Genomic DNA, 18,981 nt, shown 5'->3' on the forward strand with positions numbered 1-18,981 from the left:
GGTTTATGAAGAGACTTTACATCATCATGTATGATTCTCTCTGTGGCCACCAGGGGGCGACTCCTCTCTGGTTGTATAGAAGTCTATGAGAAAATGGTCCTACTTCTCTCTGCTGGCCACCAGGGGGCGACTCCTCTCTGGTTGTATAGAAGTCTATGAGAAAATGGTCCTACTTCTCTCTGCTGGCCACCAGGGGCGACTCCTCTCTGGTTGTATAGAAGTCTATGAGAAAATGGTCCTACTTCTCTCTGCTGGCCACCAGGGGGCGACTCCTCTCTGGTTGTATAGAAGTCTATGAGGAAATGGTCCTACTTCTCTCTGCTGGCCACCAGGGGGCGACTCCTCTCTGGTTGTATAGAAGTCTATGAGAAAATGGTCCTACTTCTCTCTGCTGGCCACCAGGGGGCGACTCCTCTCTGGTTGTATAGAATTCTATGAGAAAATGGTCCTACTTCTCTCTGCTGGCCACCAGGGGGCGACTCCTCTCTGGTTGTATAGAAGTCTATGAGAAAATGGTCCTACTTCTCTCTTGATGTATTATCTCAGTAAACATTGTAAACATGAGTTTATGGTCTCAATCTCTAGTTTCAAGTCTTCTTCAATCCAGCATGATGTTCATTTAGTACATTATGGTCCATTTAGAGTCCACCAGACCAGAAAGCAGGGGATGCTTTAGGGGGCGGGGCTTACCTGATGATTGATAGGTCACTACCACGCTAACAATGCTAATTAGCTACTGAGATGGATCCAGATCCCGTAAGGTCCACCCGTCGCTCCTCCACAGTCCATATATGGTCACTTCCTTCACTGGTTGCATGTTACTGCTAGAACATGTTTACATGCTTTAATGCAAAAAAACCCACTTTATTTTCCCATGAGGCCGTGCTGCAGCAGCTCTCCTCTCTCTGAAGCACCATGTTTGACCTCCTGCCCCTCCCTCCCAAAAAGCCCAGTCTGCAATGATTGGAGTTGTTCTGCTGAGTAATCGTGATCAAAAAGGACTTTTAGCCTCTTGTTGGTCGCTCCTCCTCCGGTACGAAACGCGATCAGCGTCCTGGAATCCGTCTGGCAGCGTCCAGATGTTTGCTTTTAGTGCTGTCGGGTGAAATAAATTACACAATTACTGATTTTAAATGATGATGCTGGTCATAATTCAGGTTTAAATCAGTGTTGGGTTTAAAACCATCACTGCTGAAACTACACTTTCTGTAAATATATTGTAGTAAAATATACTTTGAGTGGAAGTTAAGTGTACTTATGTCAGCTTTCTTGTTTTAAATATATTTTTGTATCATGTTATTTTTTTAAATGCACAGTCAAAAGTATTATTGTGAAAATTTACTGGAAGCATATTTTTAAAAATGTATTAATTTGAATAAGCCAGAAGAATATATTCATGGTATATTACTTATTACTTGAATTGAATGTACTTTTATTTTATTTCTCACCACTCGGAGGAGTGAAGCTGATCTGGCAGCTCGTCTGTCCAACATCTTAATATTAGTTTAACGCATCTCTCTCTCTCTCTCTCTCTCTCTCTCTCTCTCTCTCTCTCTGTCTCTCTCTCTCTTTCTCTCTCTCTCTCTCTCTCTCTCTCTCTCTCTCTCTATATATATATATATATATATATATATATATATATATATATATGTATTATTTATTTAGTTTGATCTCAAGCATTCAACATACTGTAAAAGAAAAGGAAATACAAACAAATCAGATTAATTAAAAATGTAATACATCGAGAAGGAGCAGACAGAAGCAAAAATGCTCATAAAATCCTGCCTACTTTACATCAGGTCATAAAAAAAACTGAGTCCTGATGTGATGCTTTTACATGAGATCAGACTGATTTCAAATCAAACTGGTTATAAAACTTAATGATTAAAAACCTTCTAATGTGGAAATATTACTCAGCAGGATTTTTTACTGCAGCACTAAAAAAAGAAGAAGTCTGCAGCCAAAAATGGAGAATGCCTTTGATTTTTAGTCACCTTATTCAGATTGTCTTTGATTGCAGACAGCAATATGCCTCTAAAAAAAAAAAAAAAGGAGGAGGAGGAGGAGGAGGAGGCAGACAGCGATGTCGAGACAAAACTGTGACAAATTCTGCTGAAGCACCGAGATGTAGCAGGACGAACCGTCAACATCTTCCCTCCCAGTGACGCACAGCGGCCGCTGCGCGTTATTTAGGTGAAGCTGTGAGCTGATGTGGAGCAGCCAGAGGACCATCCCCCCCTCCCCCCGTGGTAACGCATGTAGAGGGGGGGGCTTATCAGCGCTAACCATGTGTGCGCAGTGGGCAGCAGTAGCGATGGAGACTCATCCTCGCAGCCATCGAGGAAAAACCCAAACAGAAATGAAGGTTTTGGATCTGTCGCCACACCCATCACATGAAGCCAGACAGGGGGGGATGTCGGTGACAGGCGACATGACAACATGTCGAGTGCTGCTGGTGAGAGCGACAGATGAGTCACACGCACCCCCTAACCAACCCCCCCTCATCCGTTTCATTTCCCCGCAGAAGCTGCGCCATAAATAACCGAATGGTGCCAATATCGATTTGGTGCATAACAGATCAAATAGAAATGCATGCATGCATGATGGTGCACGTGGAGAGGCACCTCCTTCAGTAAAGAGGTGTTTAGAAAAGGAGAAGGGGGACGTGGACACGTCTCTTCCCCACCTGTCAATGCGCATGATACTGCGGTTCCTCCACTACTATGGCACGCGCCAACTCACCTTGAATCGGCGTCGCGTACGGGTCCAGCCTCTCCTCCTCCTCCTCCTCTTCCTCCTCCTCCTCCTCCTCCTGCAGGAACCAATACACGCCCCAAAGCCTCCACCGGCAGCCAATCCGGGGCCGGGAGAGGCTGGACCTGTGGCTGGGTTGCATTCCTCACTCTCCAACGCTCGCTTTCACTATGCGCTCGTAAAAAAAAAAAAAAAAAAACGGCTCCTCCGTCTACTACGAAGCGCGGCGGTGCAGGTGCTCTGTCTCTTCGGGTGAGGATGCGGACGGAAGAAGGACGGGGGAGGGAAGGGATGAAGGGAAACGCCACGAAGGACAGGAATTAGGATATGAGAGAGAGAAGAAGGAGGGTTGGCTTGACGCTAAAAGGAGAAGAAGAAGAAGAAAGACCGTGGAAGGCGCAAGGTCGAATATGAGAGCTTGGTGGAGCGCGGGGCACTTTGCGTTGTAATAGCTGGTCGGCAATAGTACTATGATTTGGTATGTGGCCACTCTGATAGCAAGTGTATTCAGCACCAGAGGAACGGCCGCTCAAGGTGAGTTGAAGTACAATATATATATATATATATATATAAATATAGAGAGATATTCTCCCGCACATAGGATTCCTGCTAAATTCCCTGCGTTTTTTTTTTTGCTATCGCCTGATATGTAATTTTTCTCTGGTGCAAAAATGCATCCACACAAATGTGAAAGTTCAGCCCTCGTCTTGGCTCATACGTGATATATGTGTGTGTGTGTGTGTGTGTGTGTGTGTGTGTGTGTGTGTGTGTGTGTGTGTGTGTGTGTGATACATGTCTCCAGGATGATGGAGCTTGACAAAGATGGGCTGTGTGTTGCTGTGAGGGGTTCAGGCCTGTGTGCTTGGTTTACATGCACGAGGCTCCTGTGTGTGATTTTTTTAAAACAGTAAATTGAAAATACTGCTGCTGATGGAGATGGAGAGAGGAGAGGAGGGGGGAAGGGGGGGGGGGGGGTGATGGGTGTGTGTGGGAAATGTGTGCATTGTGTCATAGCTAGCAGTCCCATTCGGGTTCTCCAGAGAGGGGTGTGACCGTCTCAGCCTCCAAGACGGGAAAGTAACTAAATAATGCATTACGTGTCAGATAAAATGCACTCTTTGAATTGATAGTGCTGCTGCTGCTGCTGCTGCTGCATGGGCTTCACATGCTGGGTTTCACCCTGCACACATTCAGGGTGCTGAGGAGTGATGCACACACACACACACACACACACACACACACACACACACACACAGACGAGCAGGTTCATCCACATAGTCGGTCCTGGAGCAACAAACTGCACAGTCTCTTCTTCTTCTCTGGTTCCTATCTCTGCGAGTGGACCGATGTACTTACTTAACCTTGCTTTTACCACTCGTGTCCAGACGAGGGAGATGTGAGCCGAAGCCTGTCGCCTGGTAACTGATCCCAGTGACCCCACGTGCCCAGTCCAAACCGGTCTGCGAAACCACGGGGATGACGGCGAACGGTCACATTTCACGTCACGATTGCCAGAATAATTAAATACCAGAGAATCGTCTAAATATGCAAAAAAAAAAAACCCTCTCCTCTTTAAGATGGCAGCGAAAGCGATACAGGAAGTCTGTCCTGCCCAGAGCGAGCCCTCAGGAGCTCTCAGCTGAGTTCTGCTCCTGCTCCTTCCCTTTTTAATTATCACGTTCCTCATTTATTTCATTCAAAACACAAGCAAACGTGCACACGATGACGAGATGATGTCATCCTGTGATTATGTTTGATACTGTAGTTGTTGTAGTTTGGTCTATTTATAGTGTATTCTTGTGTTTTGTATTCTGTAGATATATAAATGTCTGTCCATCACATACTGGAATCACTTCACCTCACATTTAGTCAGGAACACACATTTTATAGCATCAGAGATATATAATATATTACAAAATCATAGATAGAACAAATCGTTATTTTTTAAGATCAAAAGGACGAATAAAAAAATATGAAATTTTAATAGCAACATTATGCCCCAGAAGCCTTTAAAAAGAAAAAAGAAAATCTCCATTACGCTAGCGAGCTCGACAGCCTTTTCAATTCACTCGTGTGACGATGTTCACGATTAGACGATATATGATTTAATCACAGATCACGATAATAAAGAACAAGTTGATCTTGATTATTTAGTCTACCGTACCGACACGAGTTTGATATCAATCTTCTCATTTTAAGCTCAGCAAGAAAGTGAATACAAATATTTGGGTAACACTTTCTATGAAGGTCATGTATACAATGCATCATAAGCACATTTATAACACGTTATAATGCATTTATAAGGCTTTAACAAAAAGTTGTTATACATGTTTATAATCATCTATGACACCTTATAACGAGGTTTATAAAGTATGATAAGTGAAAGATGAGAGCCGACAACATGATTGAATTCATTGTTTCACTGCTTCGTGTATAATAGTCATATTTTCATGGTACTAATGAACAAATTAGATGCTCAAAAGAAAACGTTCTCCAAAACACAATTAGATGTGATGGAGGTCGTAGTCATCTCATACAAAGACATGGTGGCTATAAAGGTGGTGTCATCTGCAAAGAAATGTAGTTTGAAAATTTGAGGAGTAACATATTTTGTCAAATGTAAAGATTTCCATCCTTTTCTTTCTTTCATATCAATGTAAATTAAATAGATTTCTGTCTGGTATTAAAAACATTAGTTTTGTCTTTGGTACTCTCAGCTGTGATGATTATATTTTCTTTTACTCTGTGAATATCATAGTTGCATACTCAGAGCCCCGCACTAACTGAGTTGTGTAACTTCGTAGAGACCATCTGACAAGTCGAGTCCCAGATGCATGAAATGTTTTCATCTTTAAGGGAAACTGAAAGTCTAAATGGGTCAAGTTTATCTGGGGTTATTCACGGCTGGCAGGGCGGCGTCCAACGTCTCTGAATCCTGACATGAAAGTGAGTGTCAGGAGTTTTAGAGACGGAGAGCGTCATCTGTGTTGACCGTTTCCCTCTTTTGGCAAATTTACCTGATGAAGGGAGCCGAAGCAGAGGTCAAGCAGAGTACGGGATTAAAATTCAGATATGCTGCAGGTTAACGTGATGACTTGTCAGAATTTGAATCTGTGCTTCATGAGAGGTGAAGTGACGGCAGGCAGCAGGTGTAGGCCGCCCGCATTTTGGCAGCACTCTGAAAAGTGAAGCCAATGCTGAAGTGCCTTAAACTGTCATTCTCCCTGCTGGCCACTAGGGGGCGACTCCTCTCTGGTTGTATAGAAGTCTATGAGAAAATGGTCCTACTTCTCTCTGCTGGCCACCAGGGGGCGACTCCTCTCTGGTTGTATAGAAGTCTATGAGAAAATGGTCCTACTTCTCTCTGCTGGCCACCAGGGGGCGACTCCTCTCTGGTTGTATAGAAGTCTATGAGAAAATGGTCCTACTTCTCTCTGCTGGCCACCAGGGGGCGACTCCTCTCTGGTTGTATAGAAGTCTATGAGAAAATGGTCCTACTTCTCTCTGCTGGCCACCAGGGGGCGACTCCTCTCTGGTTGTATAGAAGTCTATGAGAAAATGGTCCTACTTCTCTCTTGATGTATTATCTCAGTAAACATTGTAAACATGAGTTTATGGTCTCAATCTCTAGTTTCAAGTCTTCTTCAATCCAGCATGATGTTCATTTAGTACATTATGGTCCATTTAGAGTCCACCAGACCAGAAAGCAGGGGATGCTTTAGGGGGCGGGGCTTACCTGCTGATTGACATTAACTTTACAACATTAGCTGTAAAGTTGACCTTGAATTATAGAAGCTTACTTTGTTATTAGCCGCTTGTGTTCATCACACCCACCCGTCGCTCCTCCAACAGTCCAAATATGGTCACTTCCTTTTACTGGCTGTTTTGGCATCTGATAAGCCTTCAAAGTTATGGATCTAGAACTCAAACCGGACCTTCTGGAGTCGACTACAGGATGTTTTCAGTGCAAACGTGCGGTGAGAAGTTATAAGCCGTGTCAACAGTCTCCTGAATATGGCTGCATCTTTTCTGATTCTTGGCGACTGTTGGAAGTGTTGGGCTTTGTAGTGAGCCGCTGCATTAGCCTGTGGATTAGCCGTTCAATGAAATAATTAATTAAACATAAAATAAAGGAAAAATAAGTGACAACGTGAAGTGAATATTAATTCAGTTAATCTGGCTTCAGAAACTTTGAAAAATAATATGATAGAACATTGAGTTGGCAGTCCACAACTTTCTGATATAATTGAAGTTAATTTAAATTGTATATTTAATTTCAAAATGTATTTAGATGATTAAATGGTGCAATGGAGCAATAAGTTATTAGATAGTGGTGAATTTCCATCATCGGGATAATCCTAAATATCGTCATGAGTGACTTAAAAATAAAAGCTGCCTGGTACACGTCATGGTGGAGAAGTGAAACATGTGACTTCCACAGAATAACTAAGTCATAGAAGTTTTCTTCTCCTGCGTTCCTGCTGGGGAGCAGCATATGTTCGGGGAGACTCGAGGTTGGTCCAACAAAGTCAACGGCGACTTGGCAACCAATCAAGGTGATTGCTAGAGGGACGCCGATGGCAACGTGGAAGCAATTAAATGTCATTGGCAAGTTTTGGGAGGATGGTGTATCTGAAGGTCTATTTTTGACAGCAGACCTCCTCCCCGGGTCTGGTACTCGGGACCCAGTGTGTGTTTTTAACTGGCTCTGGGCCAGACCTGATCCTTTATGATCTATTATGTTTCCCCCCCTCATGGAAACGCTTGTTCTCGCCGCCCACTTTGCTTCTCAAAGGCTTCTTCAAAGGCGGATGGCTCACAGACGGACGTTTGCGCCGCTGTCGTTTACTGCTACTCACGTTGTCTGAGCCCCCCCCCCACCGGTAGCGCCGCCGCTGCAGCGTCTGAAAGCTCTCCTCCGGGTCTCTGGAGTCCAGCTTCCAGATAGTGGTTTCAGATAGCGGGGCTTGTCTTCTTCGTCTGGGAGATTTCATGCGAGGCTGTTTTCCAACGAGACGGTTGAGGAAAATATCTGACAGCAGCGTTTTGATCTGCGTTGCATCTAAAGTGTTTTAACGGCATCGATTTAGCGATGCTTTTCTGTAATTGTATAAACTGTAACACAGATATCAGACGGCTGTAATAGAATAGAAAAAGTGAGTTTTCTCCAGATCCGCTCTTTTCCATTTTAAATATGATAAACCTCAACAAACGTTTTGCAAATCCATGTCAAGTTGTTTGGCTTCGGCAGCCGTGAGACTCCGACCCCCGTTGACCCCTGTGAGAGCTCCTGCAGGCCCCCGGCGGTGGTTACCGTCTGGCTGGTGATGGGCACTAAAGTGGCTTCAGAGGTTGAGTCCGTTCTATTTACAAGCGATCAATGATCCCAGTGAACACAGGAAAAAATAAAAACTTTTAAAAAAGGATGCCGCCGGTATTCATTTCACTTTCCCTCGAGGAGGTTTGTGGATTTGACTTTGTGTTTCTGGTTCTGGTTTTTGGGGACGTGGATCAGGTTCGGGAGATGTGCAGCAAACTGCCCGAGTGCCTTCAACAGTTATTCTCCCGCGCTGACATTTACTGTGTTGATGGGTTGCTATAGTAACAAGGCCATTAGTACACATTATCAGTAATGAAGGAAGCCTTCAGCTCCTTTACTCGAGTGAGAGTGGTGATACTGTATATATATATATATATATATATATATTAATGTATAAAATACTCCACGTCTTTAAAGAGCAACCATTCTGCTTGTTCCTGGTTCCTATAGAACATGTTTACATGTTTTTAATTTATCTTTCCCATCAGGCTGTGCTGCAGCAGCTCTCTTCCTCTCTCTGAAACACTCTGTTAGACCTCCTGCCCCTCCCTCCCAAAAAGCCTGGTCTGCTCCGATTGGTCAACCTCTCTTCCTCTATAAGTCCATACGAAGCACATTTTTACATTTGTCTCCTCACTCAACTCCACTTGTTTGAGGGCGGGGCTAACTAGCGGCTGTATGGATATTATGCTAATGAGTTACTTGGTGACATCACCACTTCGCGATTCTAAAGATTTGAATTGACGCAGTTTTACGTGAACAGAAACGAAATGGCAGACTTTACTCACAAAGTAATGCTTATTAGTTGTGTTGTCGATTTCACATCACGATCATCTGGCCAAAATATCGCAATTCACGACATTATCCCGATAATCATCAAAATATGCTTTAAAACTCTTAAAATGGAACTTAAATACAAACATGTCTCTTTACATTTTGTTTGGAAACAAATATTTTTATTGTGTCACAGAACATCTTTTTTTTCTTTTACTGCACAAAATAAGTCGTGAAAAACAATAAAATAATCTAAAATAATATGATCATAAATAATGCGTAAATGAATACAAAATAAATAAAAACACTGACAACTGGTAGTGATTTAAAAAATCCTGAATCGTCCAATGCAGAGTCCCTCAACATGTAGCTTAGCTTAGCATAAAGATGCTAAAGCGTGCATGGCTTTAATGTTAGCTGCTCTGGAATCAGCTCTTCGTATTTCTCGCTCACAGTCAGAGTGAAGCTTAGTAATGAGCTTAGGAAAGCGCCTGTGCTCAAGCTGGGGATGGCAGACTCTCGGTGCTGGGCATGTGCCAGCTCTTTCTGGTGGTGCACCCCCCCCCCCCCCCCTCCCTAAGCCAGGCCAGTCCCAGAGGAGTCTCCTTGCAAACAAAGCCTGCAGCATTCTGGGAAAGCCAGTTCTCCTTTCCAGATCATGTGGTTCTGGTTGGATGGATCATCACCTCCCTGAAAGCTTGTGATGCTGCTGAGGAACGGAAGCAAAACACGATTCTTGTGTATTTACGGCAGATATGATCTGTATGGTAAAATATATCTGAGTACTCTCTTATCTTATTATTATACGATACACACATTATCGTCATAACATACATTGCAAAATATTGCGATAAATTTGATAATTGTTGCAGCAGAATTGTTTGTCGGTCGAGCAGACAGACCGACTTCCTGCCTGATTCTGCTTTCTGCAGACTTTAACCACGCCCACACCAGAACAGGCGCCATCTAGTGGACCGGAAGAGCAATTGTTACCAAAAAGGAATCATTTTGGATTCTTGATATTAATGGTTTATATAATAAAAGTTGAAATACTTGGCTACAGGATACTTTGCTCTATCTGTTTTTCCTCCTACTGTCTAACTGCAAAAATAAATGTAATAGGCCTGTGATTAATCCGGCAGTTAACCGATAAATTCACTTCATGACGAAAGAGACATAAACCACGCAACTTATCTCACTTTGATCCTGTTACCAATTCAACAATACAAAATATAGTAAATAAAATGACCACAGCAGTAAATTCCTATCACTGTTTTATTTTATTTTTTATCAATACCTGCATTATTTTAGAACTTGGTTTCGTCCCAAAAATGCTAGAAAGTGCTTAAAAAGAAGCAAAAAATATTTCCCTTATAAACACAAAGGAAATTAGACTAATGGTGCTAATGAGTTAAGCTAAAATAATAAGACACTCAAAAGATATTATTTTAGAAAAAACACAGAAGTTAACATAAAAACCTCCATTGACTTTGAGTCGAGGGAACCCAAAGAAAAACTAATTTCCTCTAAAATGTAACATGAGTAGTGACATGAGTAGTAACAAAAAAACAACAACTCCAAATCACAATAAACTGATATATTGCTGTATTATTTATTTAAATAATCTTCCATCAATAACACATTGAATGCATCATAAAAAGGGCCGTTTCGCGCCTGAATCACATCTTTCCTGTATTTCTGTGGAGCGTAATCGAGCATCCAGCTCTCATGTCTCTGAGCGTTGATCTCGCTCCGACTGCAGCTCTGAGTGTCCGAGAGAAAGAGAGAGAGTCGCAGAAACAGGAAGTGAGCGAAAATAGGCTGGAATTATATGAAAGTGGATCTGTTTGATTATATCAGAAATATCAGAGCTCCGCTCAGCGCGGCTGCATGTGATTTATGGATGCTGAATAAATGCAATCTCATAAGCAGCTGTAATTAGACAGGAGATGCACTAATAAGCACCGTTAGCGGCAGCGAGCCTCTCTAAACTCTAAAACACCTCAGTCTGAAGCGTTAGCACTCATCTGGAAACAAAGTTTCTGGGACTCAAAGATGCCCCATGATGCACCTGGAGGCCCATTTCACACTATCGGTGCCAATTCTCAAAGTCAAAGTCAGCTTTATTGTCAATTCTGCAATATGTGCCCGACATACAGAGGAATTGAAATTTCGTTTCTCTCCGACCCACGGTGCAATATAATAAAACAAAATATATGTACAATAAATAAAATAAATTCCAAGTAGTGCAAGAGAAATTCAAAATCACAAAAAAACTGAATAGTGCAAGTAAGTAGAAATACAGGAGATGAAAATGTGCAATGTAATGCAATATATGAACTATATACATATGGATGCAGTTTGTTTCTGCATCCATATTTATCAGTTTCTGATATTATGGAGTAAAGAAAATCTGCTGATATTCATATTTCTTAGCACGAGGTGCATTTAAACCGTCGTCAGTCCGCTACCTTTGTTGCTAACAGTGTTAGCTGCTCTGTTCAATAAAGTTAATTTGAATAAAAGTACATGCAGGATAAAGTTTAACCTTAAGTTACTCTTAAGTTATAAAACAACAAGGAAGGGAACATCTGCTCGCCGCTAGGCTAATGAATGAAATGTAGAATGCCATAGGATGAAGCTAGTGATTAGCATTGCCCCGCTAGCAGTGTTAGCTGCTCTCTTCAATAAAGTTACTTTGAATAAAAGTACATGCAGGATAAAGTTAAACCATCGTCGTCTGTCGGGAGATGCAGCAACTTAAAAGTTAAGAGTAGAAGAGCCCAATTTATGCTATATAGAATGCTGTAGGCTGAAGCTAGTGATTAGCATAGCCCCGCCCACTATTGCAGCAATAGGCACCGCCCACATTTCCCCCATCATGCCGATCTAAAGCCTGATGCTGGTGTAAATGTTACTGGGACTGTGTGGTATTGATGGTATTACTGAAGGATCTGAATACACACACACACACACACACACACACTCTGATATGACCTTCAGCACATGCAGGCTGGCATTCAATTACTGCCCTGTCAGTGGCCCATCCAGCCCAGCGGCTGCACGTCCTTGAGAGTCTCTCCAGCCTCCGTCCAGTCTATATTCCATTACATCCTCCAGCTCCGTCCGCCGCTCATCCTTGTCTCTCTCTCTCACACACACACACACACACACACACACACACACACACACACACACACAGTGTGATATATCCCTTACAAAAGGCACTGAGCGACGCTTGTCCTCGCTTGCACGCCGATTCAAACCCAAACAAAGAGGTTCAAACGCCGCTGACCTGAAAACATCCAGACAGCCGCTCGGCTAAAAATGTCTCCTTGAACTCCTTCAGTGTTTTATTTATTTGTGTTCTTGGACGTCATTACTTTCAAAAATGTGTTTACAGGCTCTTTGTGATGACTGTCAAGAGTCACCTTGATCTGTTTACTGGACAAGAGACGTTTTCCCACAGCTGAACCCGGCTCGAACCTCGCTACGACTCGCTACGACTTGCTGTGACTAGCTATGACTCGCGGTGACTCGCTTTAACTTGCTATGACTCGCTGGGACTCACTGGGACTCGCTATGACTAGCTATGACTCACTGTGACTTGCTGTGACTCGATATAACTTCGCTGTAACTTGCTGACTTGCTGTGACTCGCTATGGCTCGCTGTGACTCGCTATGACTCCCTGTGACACGCTATCACTCTCTGTAACTCGCTGTAACTCCCATTGACTCACTGTGACTCGCTATAACTTCCCTGTGACTCGCTGTGACTCGCTATAACTTCACTGTGACTCGCTATGACTCGCTGTGACTCGCTATAACTTGCTGACTCGCTGTGACTTGCTGTGACTTGCTATAACTTGCTGACTCACTGTGACTTGCTGACTCGCTGTGACTTGCTGTGACTCGCTGTGACTCGCTATAACTTTCTGACTCGCTATGACTCGCTGTGACTCGCTGTGACTCACTATGACTCGCTTTGTCTCGCTGTGACTCGCTATGACTCCCTGTGACACGCTATCACTCGCTGTAACTCGCTGTAACACCCTATGACTCGCTGTGACTTGCTGTGACTTGCTGTGACTTGCTATAACTTCCCTGTGACTCGCTGTGACTCACTATAACTTCGCTGTGACTCGCTGTGACTTGCTGTGACTTGCTGTGACTTGCTATAACTTCCCTGTGACTCGCTGTGACTCACTATAACTTCCCTGTGACTCGCTGTGACTTGCTGTGACTTGCTATAACTTCCCTGTGACTCGCTATAACTTCGCTATGACTCGCTGTGACTCGCATAACTTGCTGACTCGCTGTGACTCGCTGTGACTTGCTGACTCGCTTTAACTTGCTGACTCGCTGTAACGCGCTGTGACTCGCTGTGACTTGCTGACTCGCTGTGACTTGCTGACTCGCTTTAACTTGCTGACTCGCTGTAACGCGCTGTGACTCGCTGTGCCTCGCTGTGCCTCGCTGTGACTTGCTGACTCGCTGTGACTTGCTGACTCGCTGTGACTCGCTGTGACTTGCTGACTCGCTGTGACTCGCTATAACCTGCTGACTCGCTGTAACTCGCTGTGACTTGCTGACTCGCTGTGACTCGCTGTGACTCGCTATAACTTTGCTATGACTCGCTGTGACTTGCTGTGACTCGCATAACTTGCTGACTCGCTGTGACTTGCTATAACTTGCTGACTCGCTGTGACTTGCTGTGACTTGCTGACTCGCTTTAACTTGCTGACTCGCTGTGACTCGCTATAACCTGCTGACTCGCTGTAACGCGCTGTGCCTCGCTATGAACATCGAACAGACGTGGTTTATGATTTTGTTGCATCACATTTGTAAACATTCGTCTGGGTTCTGAATGTTTGCTAATATTTGCTAATATAACGTCTCGGTGATGAATAAATAATTAAAGGGAGCGTTTTGAAAAGCAACAGTGTTAATAGAGCTGCAACGATTAGACACTAATGAATCAATTCATTTATAGTGTACGTTGTTTTTCAAGCAAAAGCAAGGAAATATTCTTTCACATTCATTTCTCTGCTTTTATCTCAGTGAAATAATCAAATCACTGTGATGTTCTGAACAACAGACATTTATTCAGAAATGGTTACAGGGTTGACCTTTTGACTTTTGACTGGATGGATCCAGATTTTAAATGATGGTCGCCGTTTATACTTCACCTTTTGGAAATCTTCTCTGCAGCTCTTTTTGCAAACATTTGCGACTGACCGAACGCTTCGGTGCAGAGACACATTACTCGCATGAGTTTGACCTTTCTGATCATTTGCATGTGCTTCACTGGTGCTAGACGTGCCAGAGAGGAGGAGACGGGGCTTATCTCCACGTCCATTATGGCTGAAATAACAACACTATTGCTGCTTTTGTACAGATTGTTTTATGCAATCTGCACCGCTTCACGTTCAGTGTGAACAGGACAAAAAAGTATTTATAAACTTGGATGATATCAAAGTGGTTTTATTTTTGGATGATATCATTTTACTGGCGTGGATTTCTGCAGATTTCTATGTCTGCGTGTGTGGAGGCCTTCAGCTTCAGAGCCGAATCCTGAATTACCGTCATCTCTGAACTGATGTGATCCCTCTTCATCTACAGCTCAGTTTATTTGGATATTAAGCATTTATTGCATTAATGCAACAATATTTCCCCCATAAACCTGACCGAGTCACCGTGTCTCCTTTAAGAGAATGAAAAAGGCCCAAACTTCTGCTGATCGTCCCCTCAAAAGGATCCCATAAAGCAATTTGGGGGGATTATTAACACCTCCACTATATTGTCTAAAGTCTTTTTAAAGTCTTTTTCCAAAGCCGGCCGAGAACACGAGACCCCTGGACTTACCGAGTCTGCAACCAGCACTGCAGAGAGAAAATAATGGATTTGTGCCACGTTGTTTGAGCCTTCGCTTCATGTCAAGTGACTCGACTTACTCGAACCAAACAATGTGTTCAGTGTTTCATCGTGGATGTGAGCCGGGCGCTGCTTTTCTCTGGAGAACGCGTTAAAAACGACAAGAAACCACAAGCTGACCGTTTAACTTGTTTTAAAGCCCCATGTTGGGATTCACTGATCTGTCATTAAAACGTCTAGAGGTCTTCAACGGGGGGGTCCGGGACCCCTAGGGGGTCCGCAGAATGACTGCAGGGGGTCCCCGCAATTATTTGATCCCAAACCAAAAATGTAAATATGTCCAAAAATACACCTCGACATGAATACAACCTTTATCAAGCAAATATAAATCTTACTGTTTGTTTAATATCATGTTGAGAAATTGTGATTAAATAGAATTAAAATATGAATCCGTCAACAATTATTATTTTAATGTCTTAGCATCTTATCCATCCATCATTACATAGTACTGTTATGCAACTATAGGCTGCACTACACATTATTATTTGCCGGTTTAATAAGGAACATTATATGATATGTAATGTAGGGGTGCAGTGGAATAGTCTTTTTTGCTTAGGAAGGTTCCTAACTGAAGAAGTGACCCGGAAGTAAACAAGTGGCCGCCATGATAAGAGCTGTTCGAATTCTCTAAATGCAAAGGAAAGGAGCTCCAATGCTTCCTTTCAGATCTCCTTTAGCATAGGATGCAACGGACCTTCCTATGCGAAAGGAAAGGAGATTACGCCGACCCACAATTCTTAGATATTACAAATATTTACATATTTAACAATTACTTTCAAGCAGACATGTAGTAATTGGAATAGTGATAATAAATGTGTGGGCAGTGATAATATGTTTTTTTTATTTTTTTATTTATTTCAATCATGTTACAAACTTGACAAAAATGAAACTAAAACCACAAATGAAATGTAAATACAGCAAACGGTCAAACAGGAAGGAGGAGCTGCTGGACCTGAAGCCGGTCAGTGAACCAGCTGTTGATAAAACCAACATGTGGAGAAGTGGACGACGCGTTTTTTGTAGTCCATTATTGTAGTTTCTCCAGCGCAGACGCACGTCAATCACCGGTGCCGATCATCAGCTGTCAATCATCAGCGGCCGCGTTTTAATGACGTAGCTTAGTGAAAGTCCGGTCGGATTCTCTGAGCACCGCGGTCGACTATTCCTAAATCCTTTTGAGTTCTCCTATCGCCTTTCCTTAACCCCGTGACCTTTTCCCCAGAGGTCAAGGAATAGGAGATAGGACCTTATTTTTTGACTATTCGACTGCACCCTAGGTCTTGGGGGTCCCTCTACTAGGTCTCTGTAGGTCTTTGGGGTCCCTCTACTAGGTCTCTGTAGGTCTTGGGGGTCCCTCTACTAGGTCTCTGTAGGTCTTGGGGGTCCCTCTAATAGGTCTCTGTAGGTCTTTGGGGTCCCTCTACTAGGTCTCTGTAGGTCTTGGGGGTCCCTCTACTAGGTCTCTGTAGGTCTTGGGGGTCCCTCTACTAGGTCTCTGTAGGTCTTGGGGGTCCCTCCACCAGGTCTCTGTAGGTCTTGGGGGTCCCTCCACCAGGTCTCTGTAGGTCTTGGGGGTCCTTGGCCTGAAAACGTTTAAGACTTCTGTGTAAAAGAAAAAATATTGGAGAGAAAATTCACAGCGTATCTTTCGCCACGAGGTGTTGAAAGTGGTTATTATTATCATCGTTTTCAAATGCGTTAGAAGCCTGTGTGTGTGTGTGTGTGTGTGTGTGTGTGTGTGTGTGTGTGTGTGTGTGTGTGTGTGTGTGTGTGTGTGTTCAGGTGTGAGTTTCAGGCGAGCCTGGAAGGATTAGCCCATGAATGTGTGACGGGGTTTTTCCATGAAAAGGTCCGTATGGTGTTTGAAGCTGCTTCAGTCTCCGTCCATCAGACTCTCGGCTTCGTTAGCGTCCTGATTCAGACGCTCCGCGTTCCTTCATGAAGTTCTGTTCTTCTCTGAAGAGCAGCCTCTGTGAGATTTCTGACATTTACGTCATATTTGTTGGGTATTAATTCAGTTTCAGGTCCGTTTTCAGGCTCCTGTTGTCCGTCAGAGATCTTCGAAGATCCAAAGCGTTTATTATCATATGCACAGAATAAATACATGTTTCCCTGTACAATGAAATTCTTTGTTTGCTGTCCACAGAATGCCAGACCATGTAAAAAAATAAAAATAAAATACAATACAGGGCAATTTGAAAAGGCAGCATGTGACAAATAAATACAAAATAAAAGTAAAACAGTGCAAATGTAGATGTAAACTGTGCAGTTATGTTGATGATTATGCTCCTAACGGCTGTTAAGGAGTCTGAATTTTAGTTTTTAGTTTGTTATAGCATAGCATAGCATAGCATAGCTGTGCAGGTTCCAGGGTGTAACTGGTAGACGGCGTCTGGACTCTAAAAGAAGTGTAATTTGATTAAATGTTAGAGTCTGTGGCGGCTGAAACATAAAGTGGATTAACTGTGATCACAGGATGATGCAGATTAAAGGGGTTAACACTGAGCCATGCATATGGCCTGTAGGAGGGACGCGTCACATTCTGCAGGCTAAGAAGAAAACCAGTTGGGGTTTAACTGCTGAAAAAGACACGTTAACATTCTCCATTTCATACAACGGTGACGGCGGTGGAACCCGGAGCAGAGGAACCCGGTTACATCCCATAATAATAACAATAATACCGACGTACTTTCCTCTTCTTGTATAGAAAATAATAAAACAAAAGAGCCCCGCTCATGCAAATGATGGCGCTAATGAGGGCGTTAAGTTATTCAGCTGGTGTTTCTCTGGAGTGATACGTCAGCATGCCTCCTGATCCCTGAAGCCCCCCCCCCCCCCCTGCGGGGGTGGCAGCTGGAGGAAAATCCATTCCCAGAGTGAGCGTTCTGCTGAGGCAGGTACGCCGACCTTTGAGTCATCTGATAGGTCAACGCTCGGCAGCGTGCCTGGACGCTTCGTGGCCGGGCGCCAAGGCCCCCTCGCCGCCGGTGCTCATAGTAAAGCTTATCTGAGCGGCGGCCAGCTATGATCAATGGACCCGCGTTGGCAGCTTCCCTTCATTGTACAGTATGGCAGCACCACCCAACAATCGGCCAACAGATGTAGGTGACAGATGACGGGTTTACCCGTGTGCTCGCCGAGCCATTCAGAAACCCGCCGTCGGTTCAAAACTCCGTTTTAATCCCTCGTGTCGTGAAGTAGAGCGCCTTGAATTGTTTGGAAATGAGTCGTGGACGATGCAGGGAGATGTTTTTATCTGCAGGAATTCATTCATGTCGGACTCCGACCCCCAGTAGAGATGAACACCAGAAATGTTCTTGCTTGCAGGGTTTCATACGGGTGCTGGAAATCCTTGAAAACACCTTTTTGTATTTTAGTGTGGTGTTTCAGTGCTTGAAAGTGCTTGAAATGTGTGTTGTATGTGATGACATCTATGATAGAACAGAGAAAAGAAGATCTCCATATTTGAGGGACTGAAAACAGCATTTTCTGACATTTCTTTATGAAAAATGACTTTTGATGATGAACAGATGATGAAAATAGTTGGTGATTATATTTCTGTGGATCTGTTAGTGGAATTAGTTTTCCTTTCATTTGTGGTCCTTCTGTAAAAAGCTGTCTCCAAACATCATGTTGGTTGTTTAGAGGACAATAACATCTCATTTAATGTGATGAACAAGTGACATAATAAGTAGACTGAATACTGACCATTGGATTGATACAAATATGGAGTTTACCACAGCTGGAAGGGGCTGGAAAAGCATGGAAATGCACCTGGAAATGCTTGAAAAGTGCTTGAATGTGACTTTGGAGAAGGACCCCTGTGCTCGTTGGTTAAGCCCCGCCCCCTCTTCCTCTCGCCAGGTGCCCACGCAGTGAGAGAGGAGCCCCGGTTTGTGACGGCGCGCGCCGGAGAGAGCGTGATCCTGGGGTGCGACGTGTCCCCCCCCCTGGACGGCCAGCAGCCCCCCTATGTGGTGGAGTGGTTCAAGTTCGGAGTGCCTATCCCCTTCTTCATCAACTTCCGCTTCTACCCTCCTCATGTGGATCCAGAGTACACCGGTAAGTTCCTGTAGCACCATGTGGCAAATTTTTTACGACGGGGTATCTGAGCCGAGAGAGGGGGCAATAAATAGAGTTTATAAATATATATAGCCGATATAAACAAGTTGCTTGGTTCCGCTAACACTGGATGTGTG

At 43.7% G+C, this 18,981-nt stretch overlaps 1 protein-coding gene across 3 annotated transcripts in view; it reads left to right on the top strand.

Moving 5' to 3' along the window:
* Positions 1 to 3,081: 3,081 nt before the first annotated feature.
* igsf9ba (immunoglobulin superfamily, member 9Ba) overlaps positions 3,082 to 18,981 on the top strand; it is a 59,062-nt gene continuing 43,162 nt past the window's right edge. For all 3 annotated transcript variants that reach the window (XM_084019520.1, XM_084019521.1, XM_084019522.1), the window contains exons 1-2: positions 3,082 to 3,288; positions 18,647 to 18,844. In XM_084019520.1, the coding sequence (XP_083875646.1) occupies positions 3,225 to 3,288; positions 18,647 to 18,844 (262 nt within the window). In that variant the 5' untranslated portion in view covers positions 3,082 to 3,224. The remainder of the gene's footprint in view (positions 3,289 to 18,646; positions 18,845 to 18,981) is intronic.

Source organism: Eutrigla gurnardus (genome assembly GCF_963514095.1).
Source record: "Eutrigla gurnardus genome assembly, chromosome: 10".
In the NCBI taxonomy this organism is placed as follows: domain Eukaryota; kingdom Metazoa; phylum Chordata; class Actinopteri; order Perciformes; family Triglidae; genus Eutrigla; species Eutrigla gurnardus.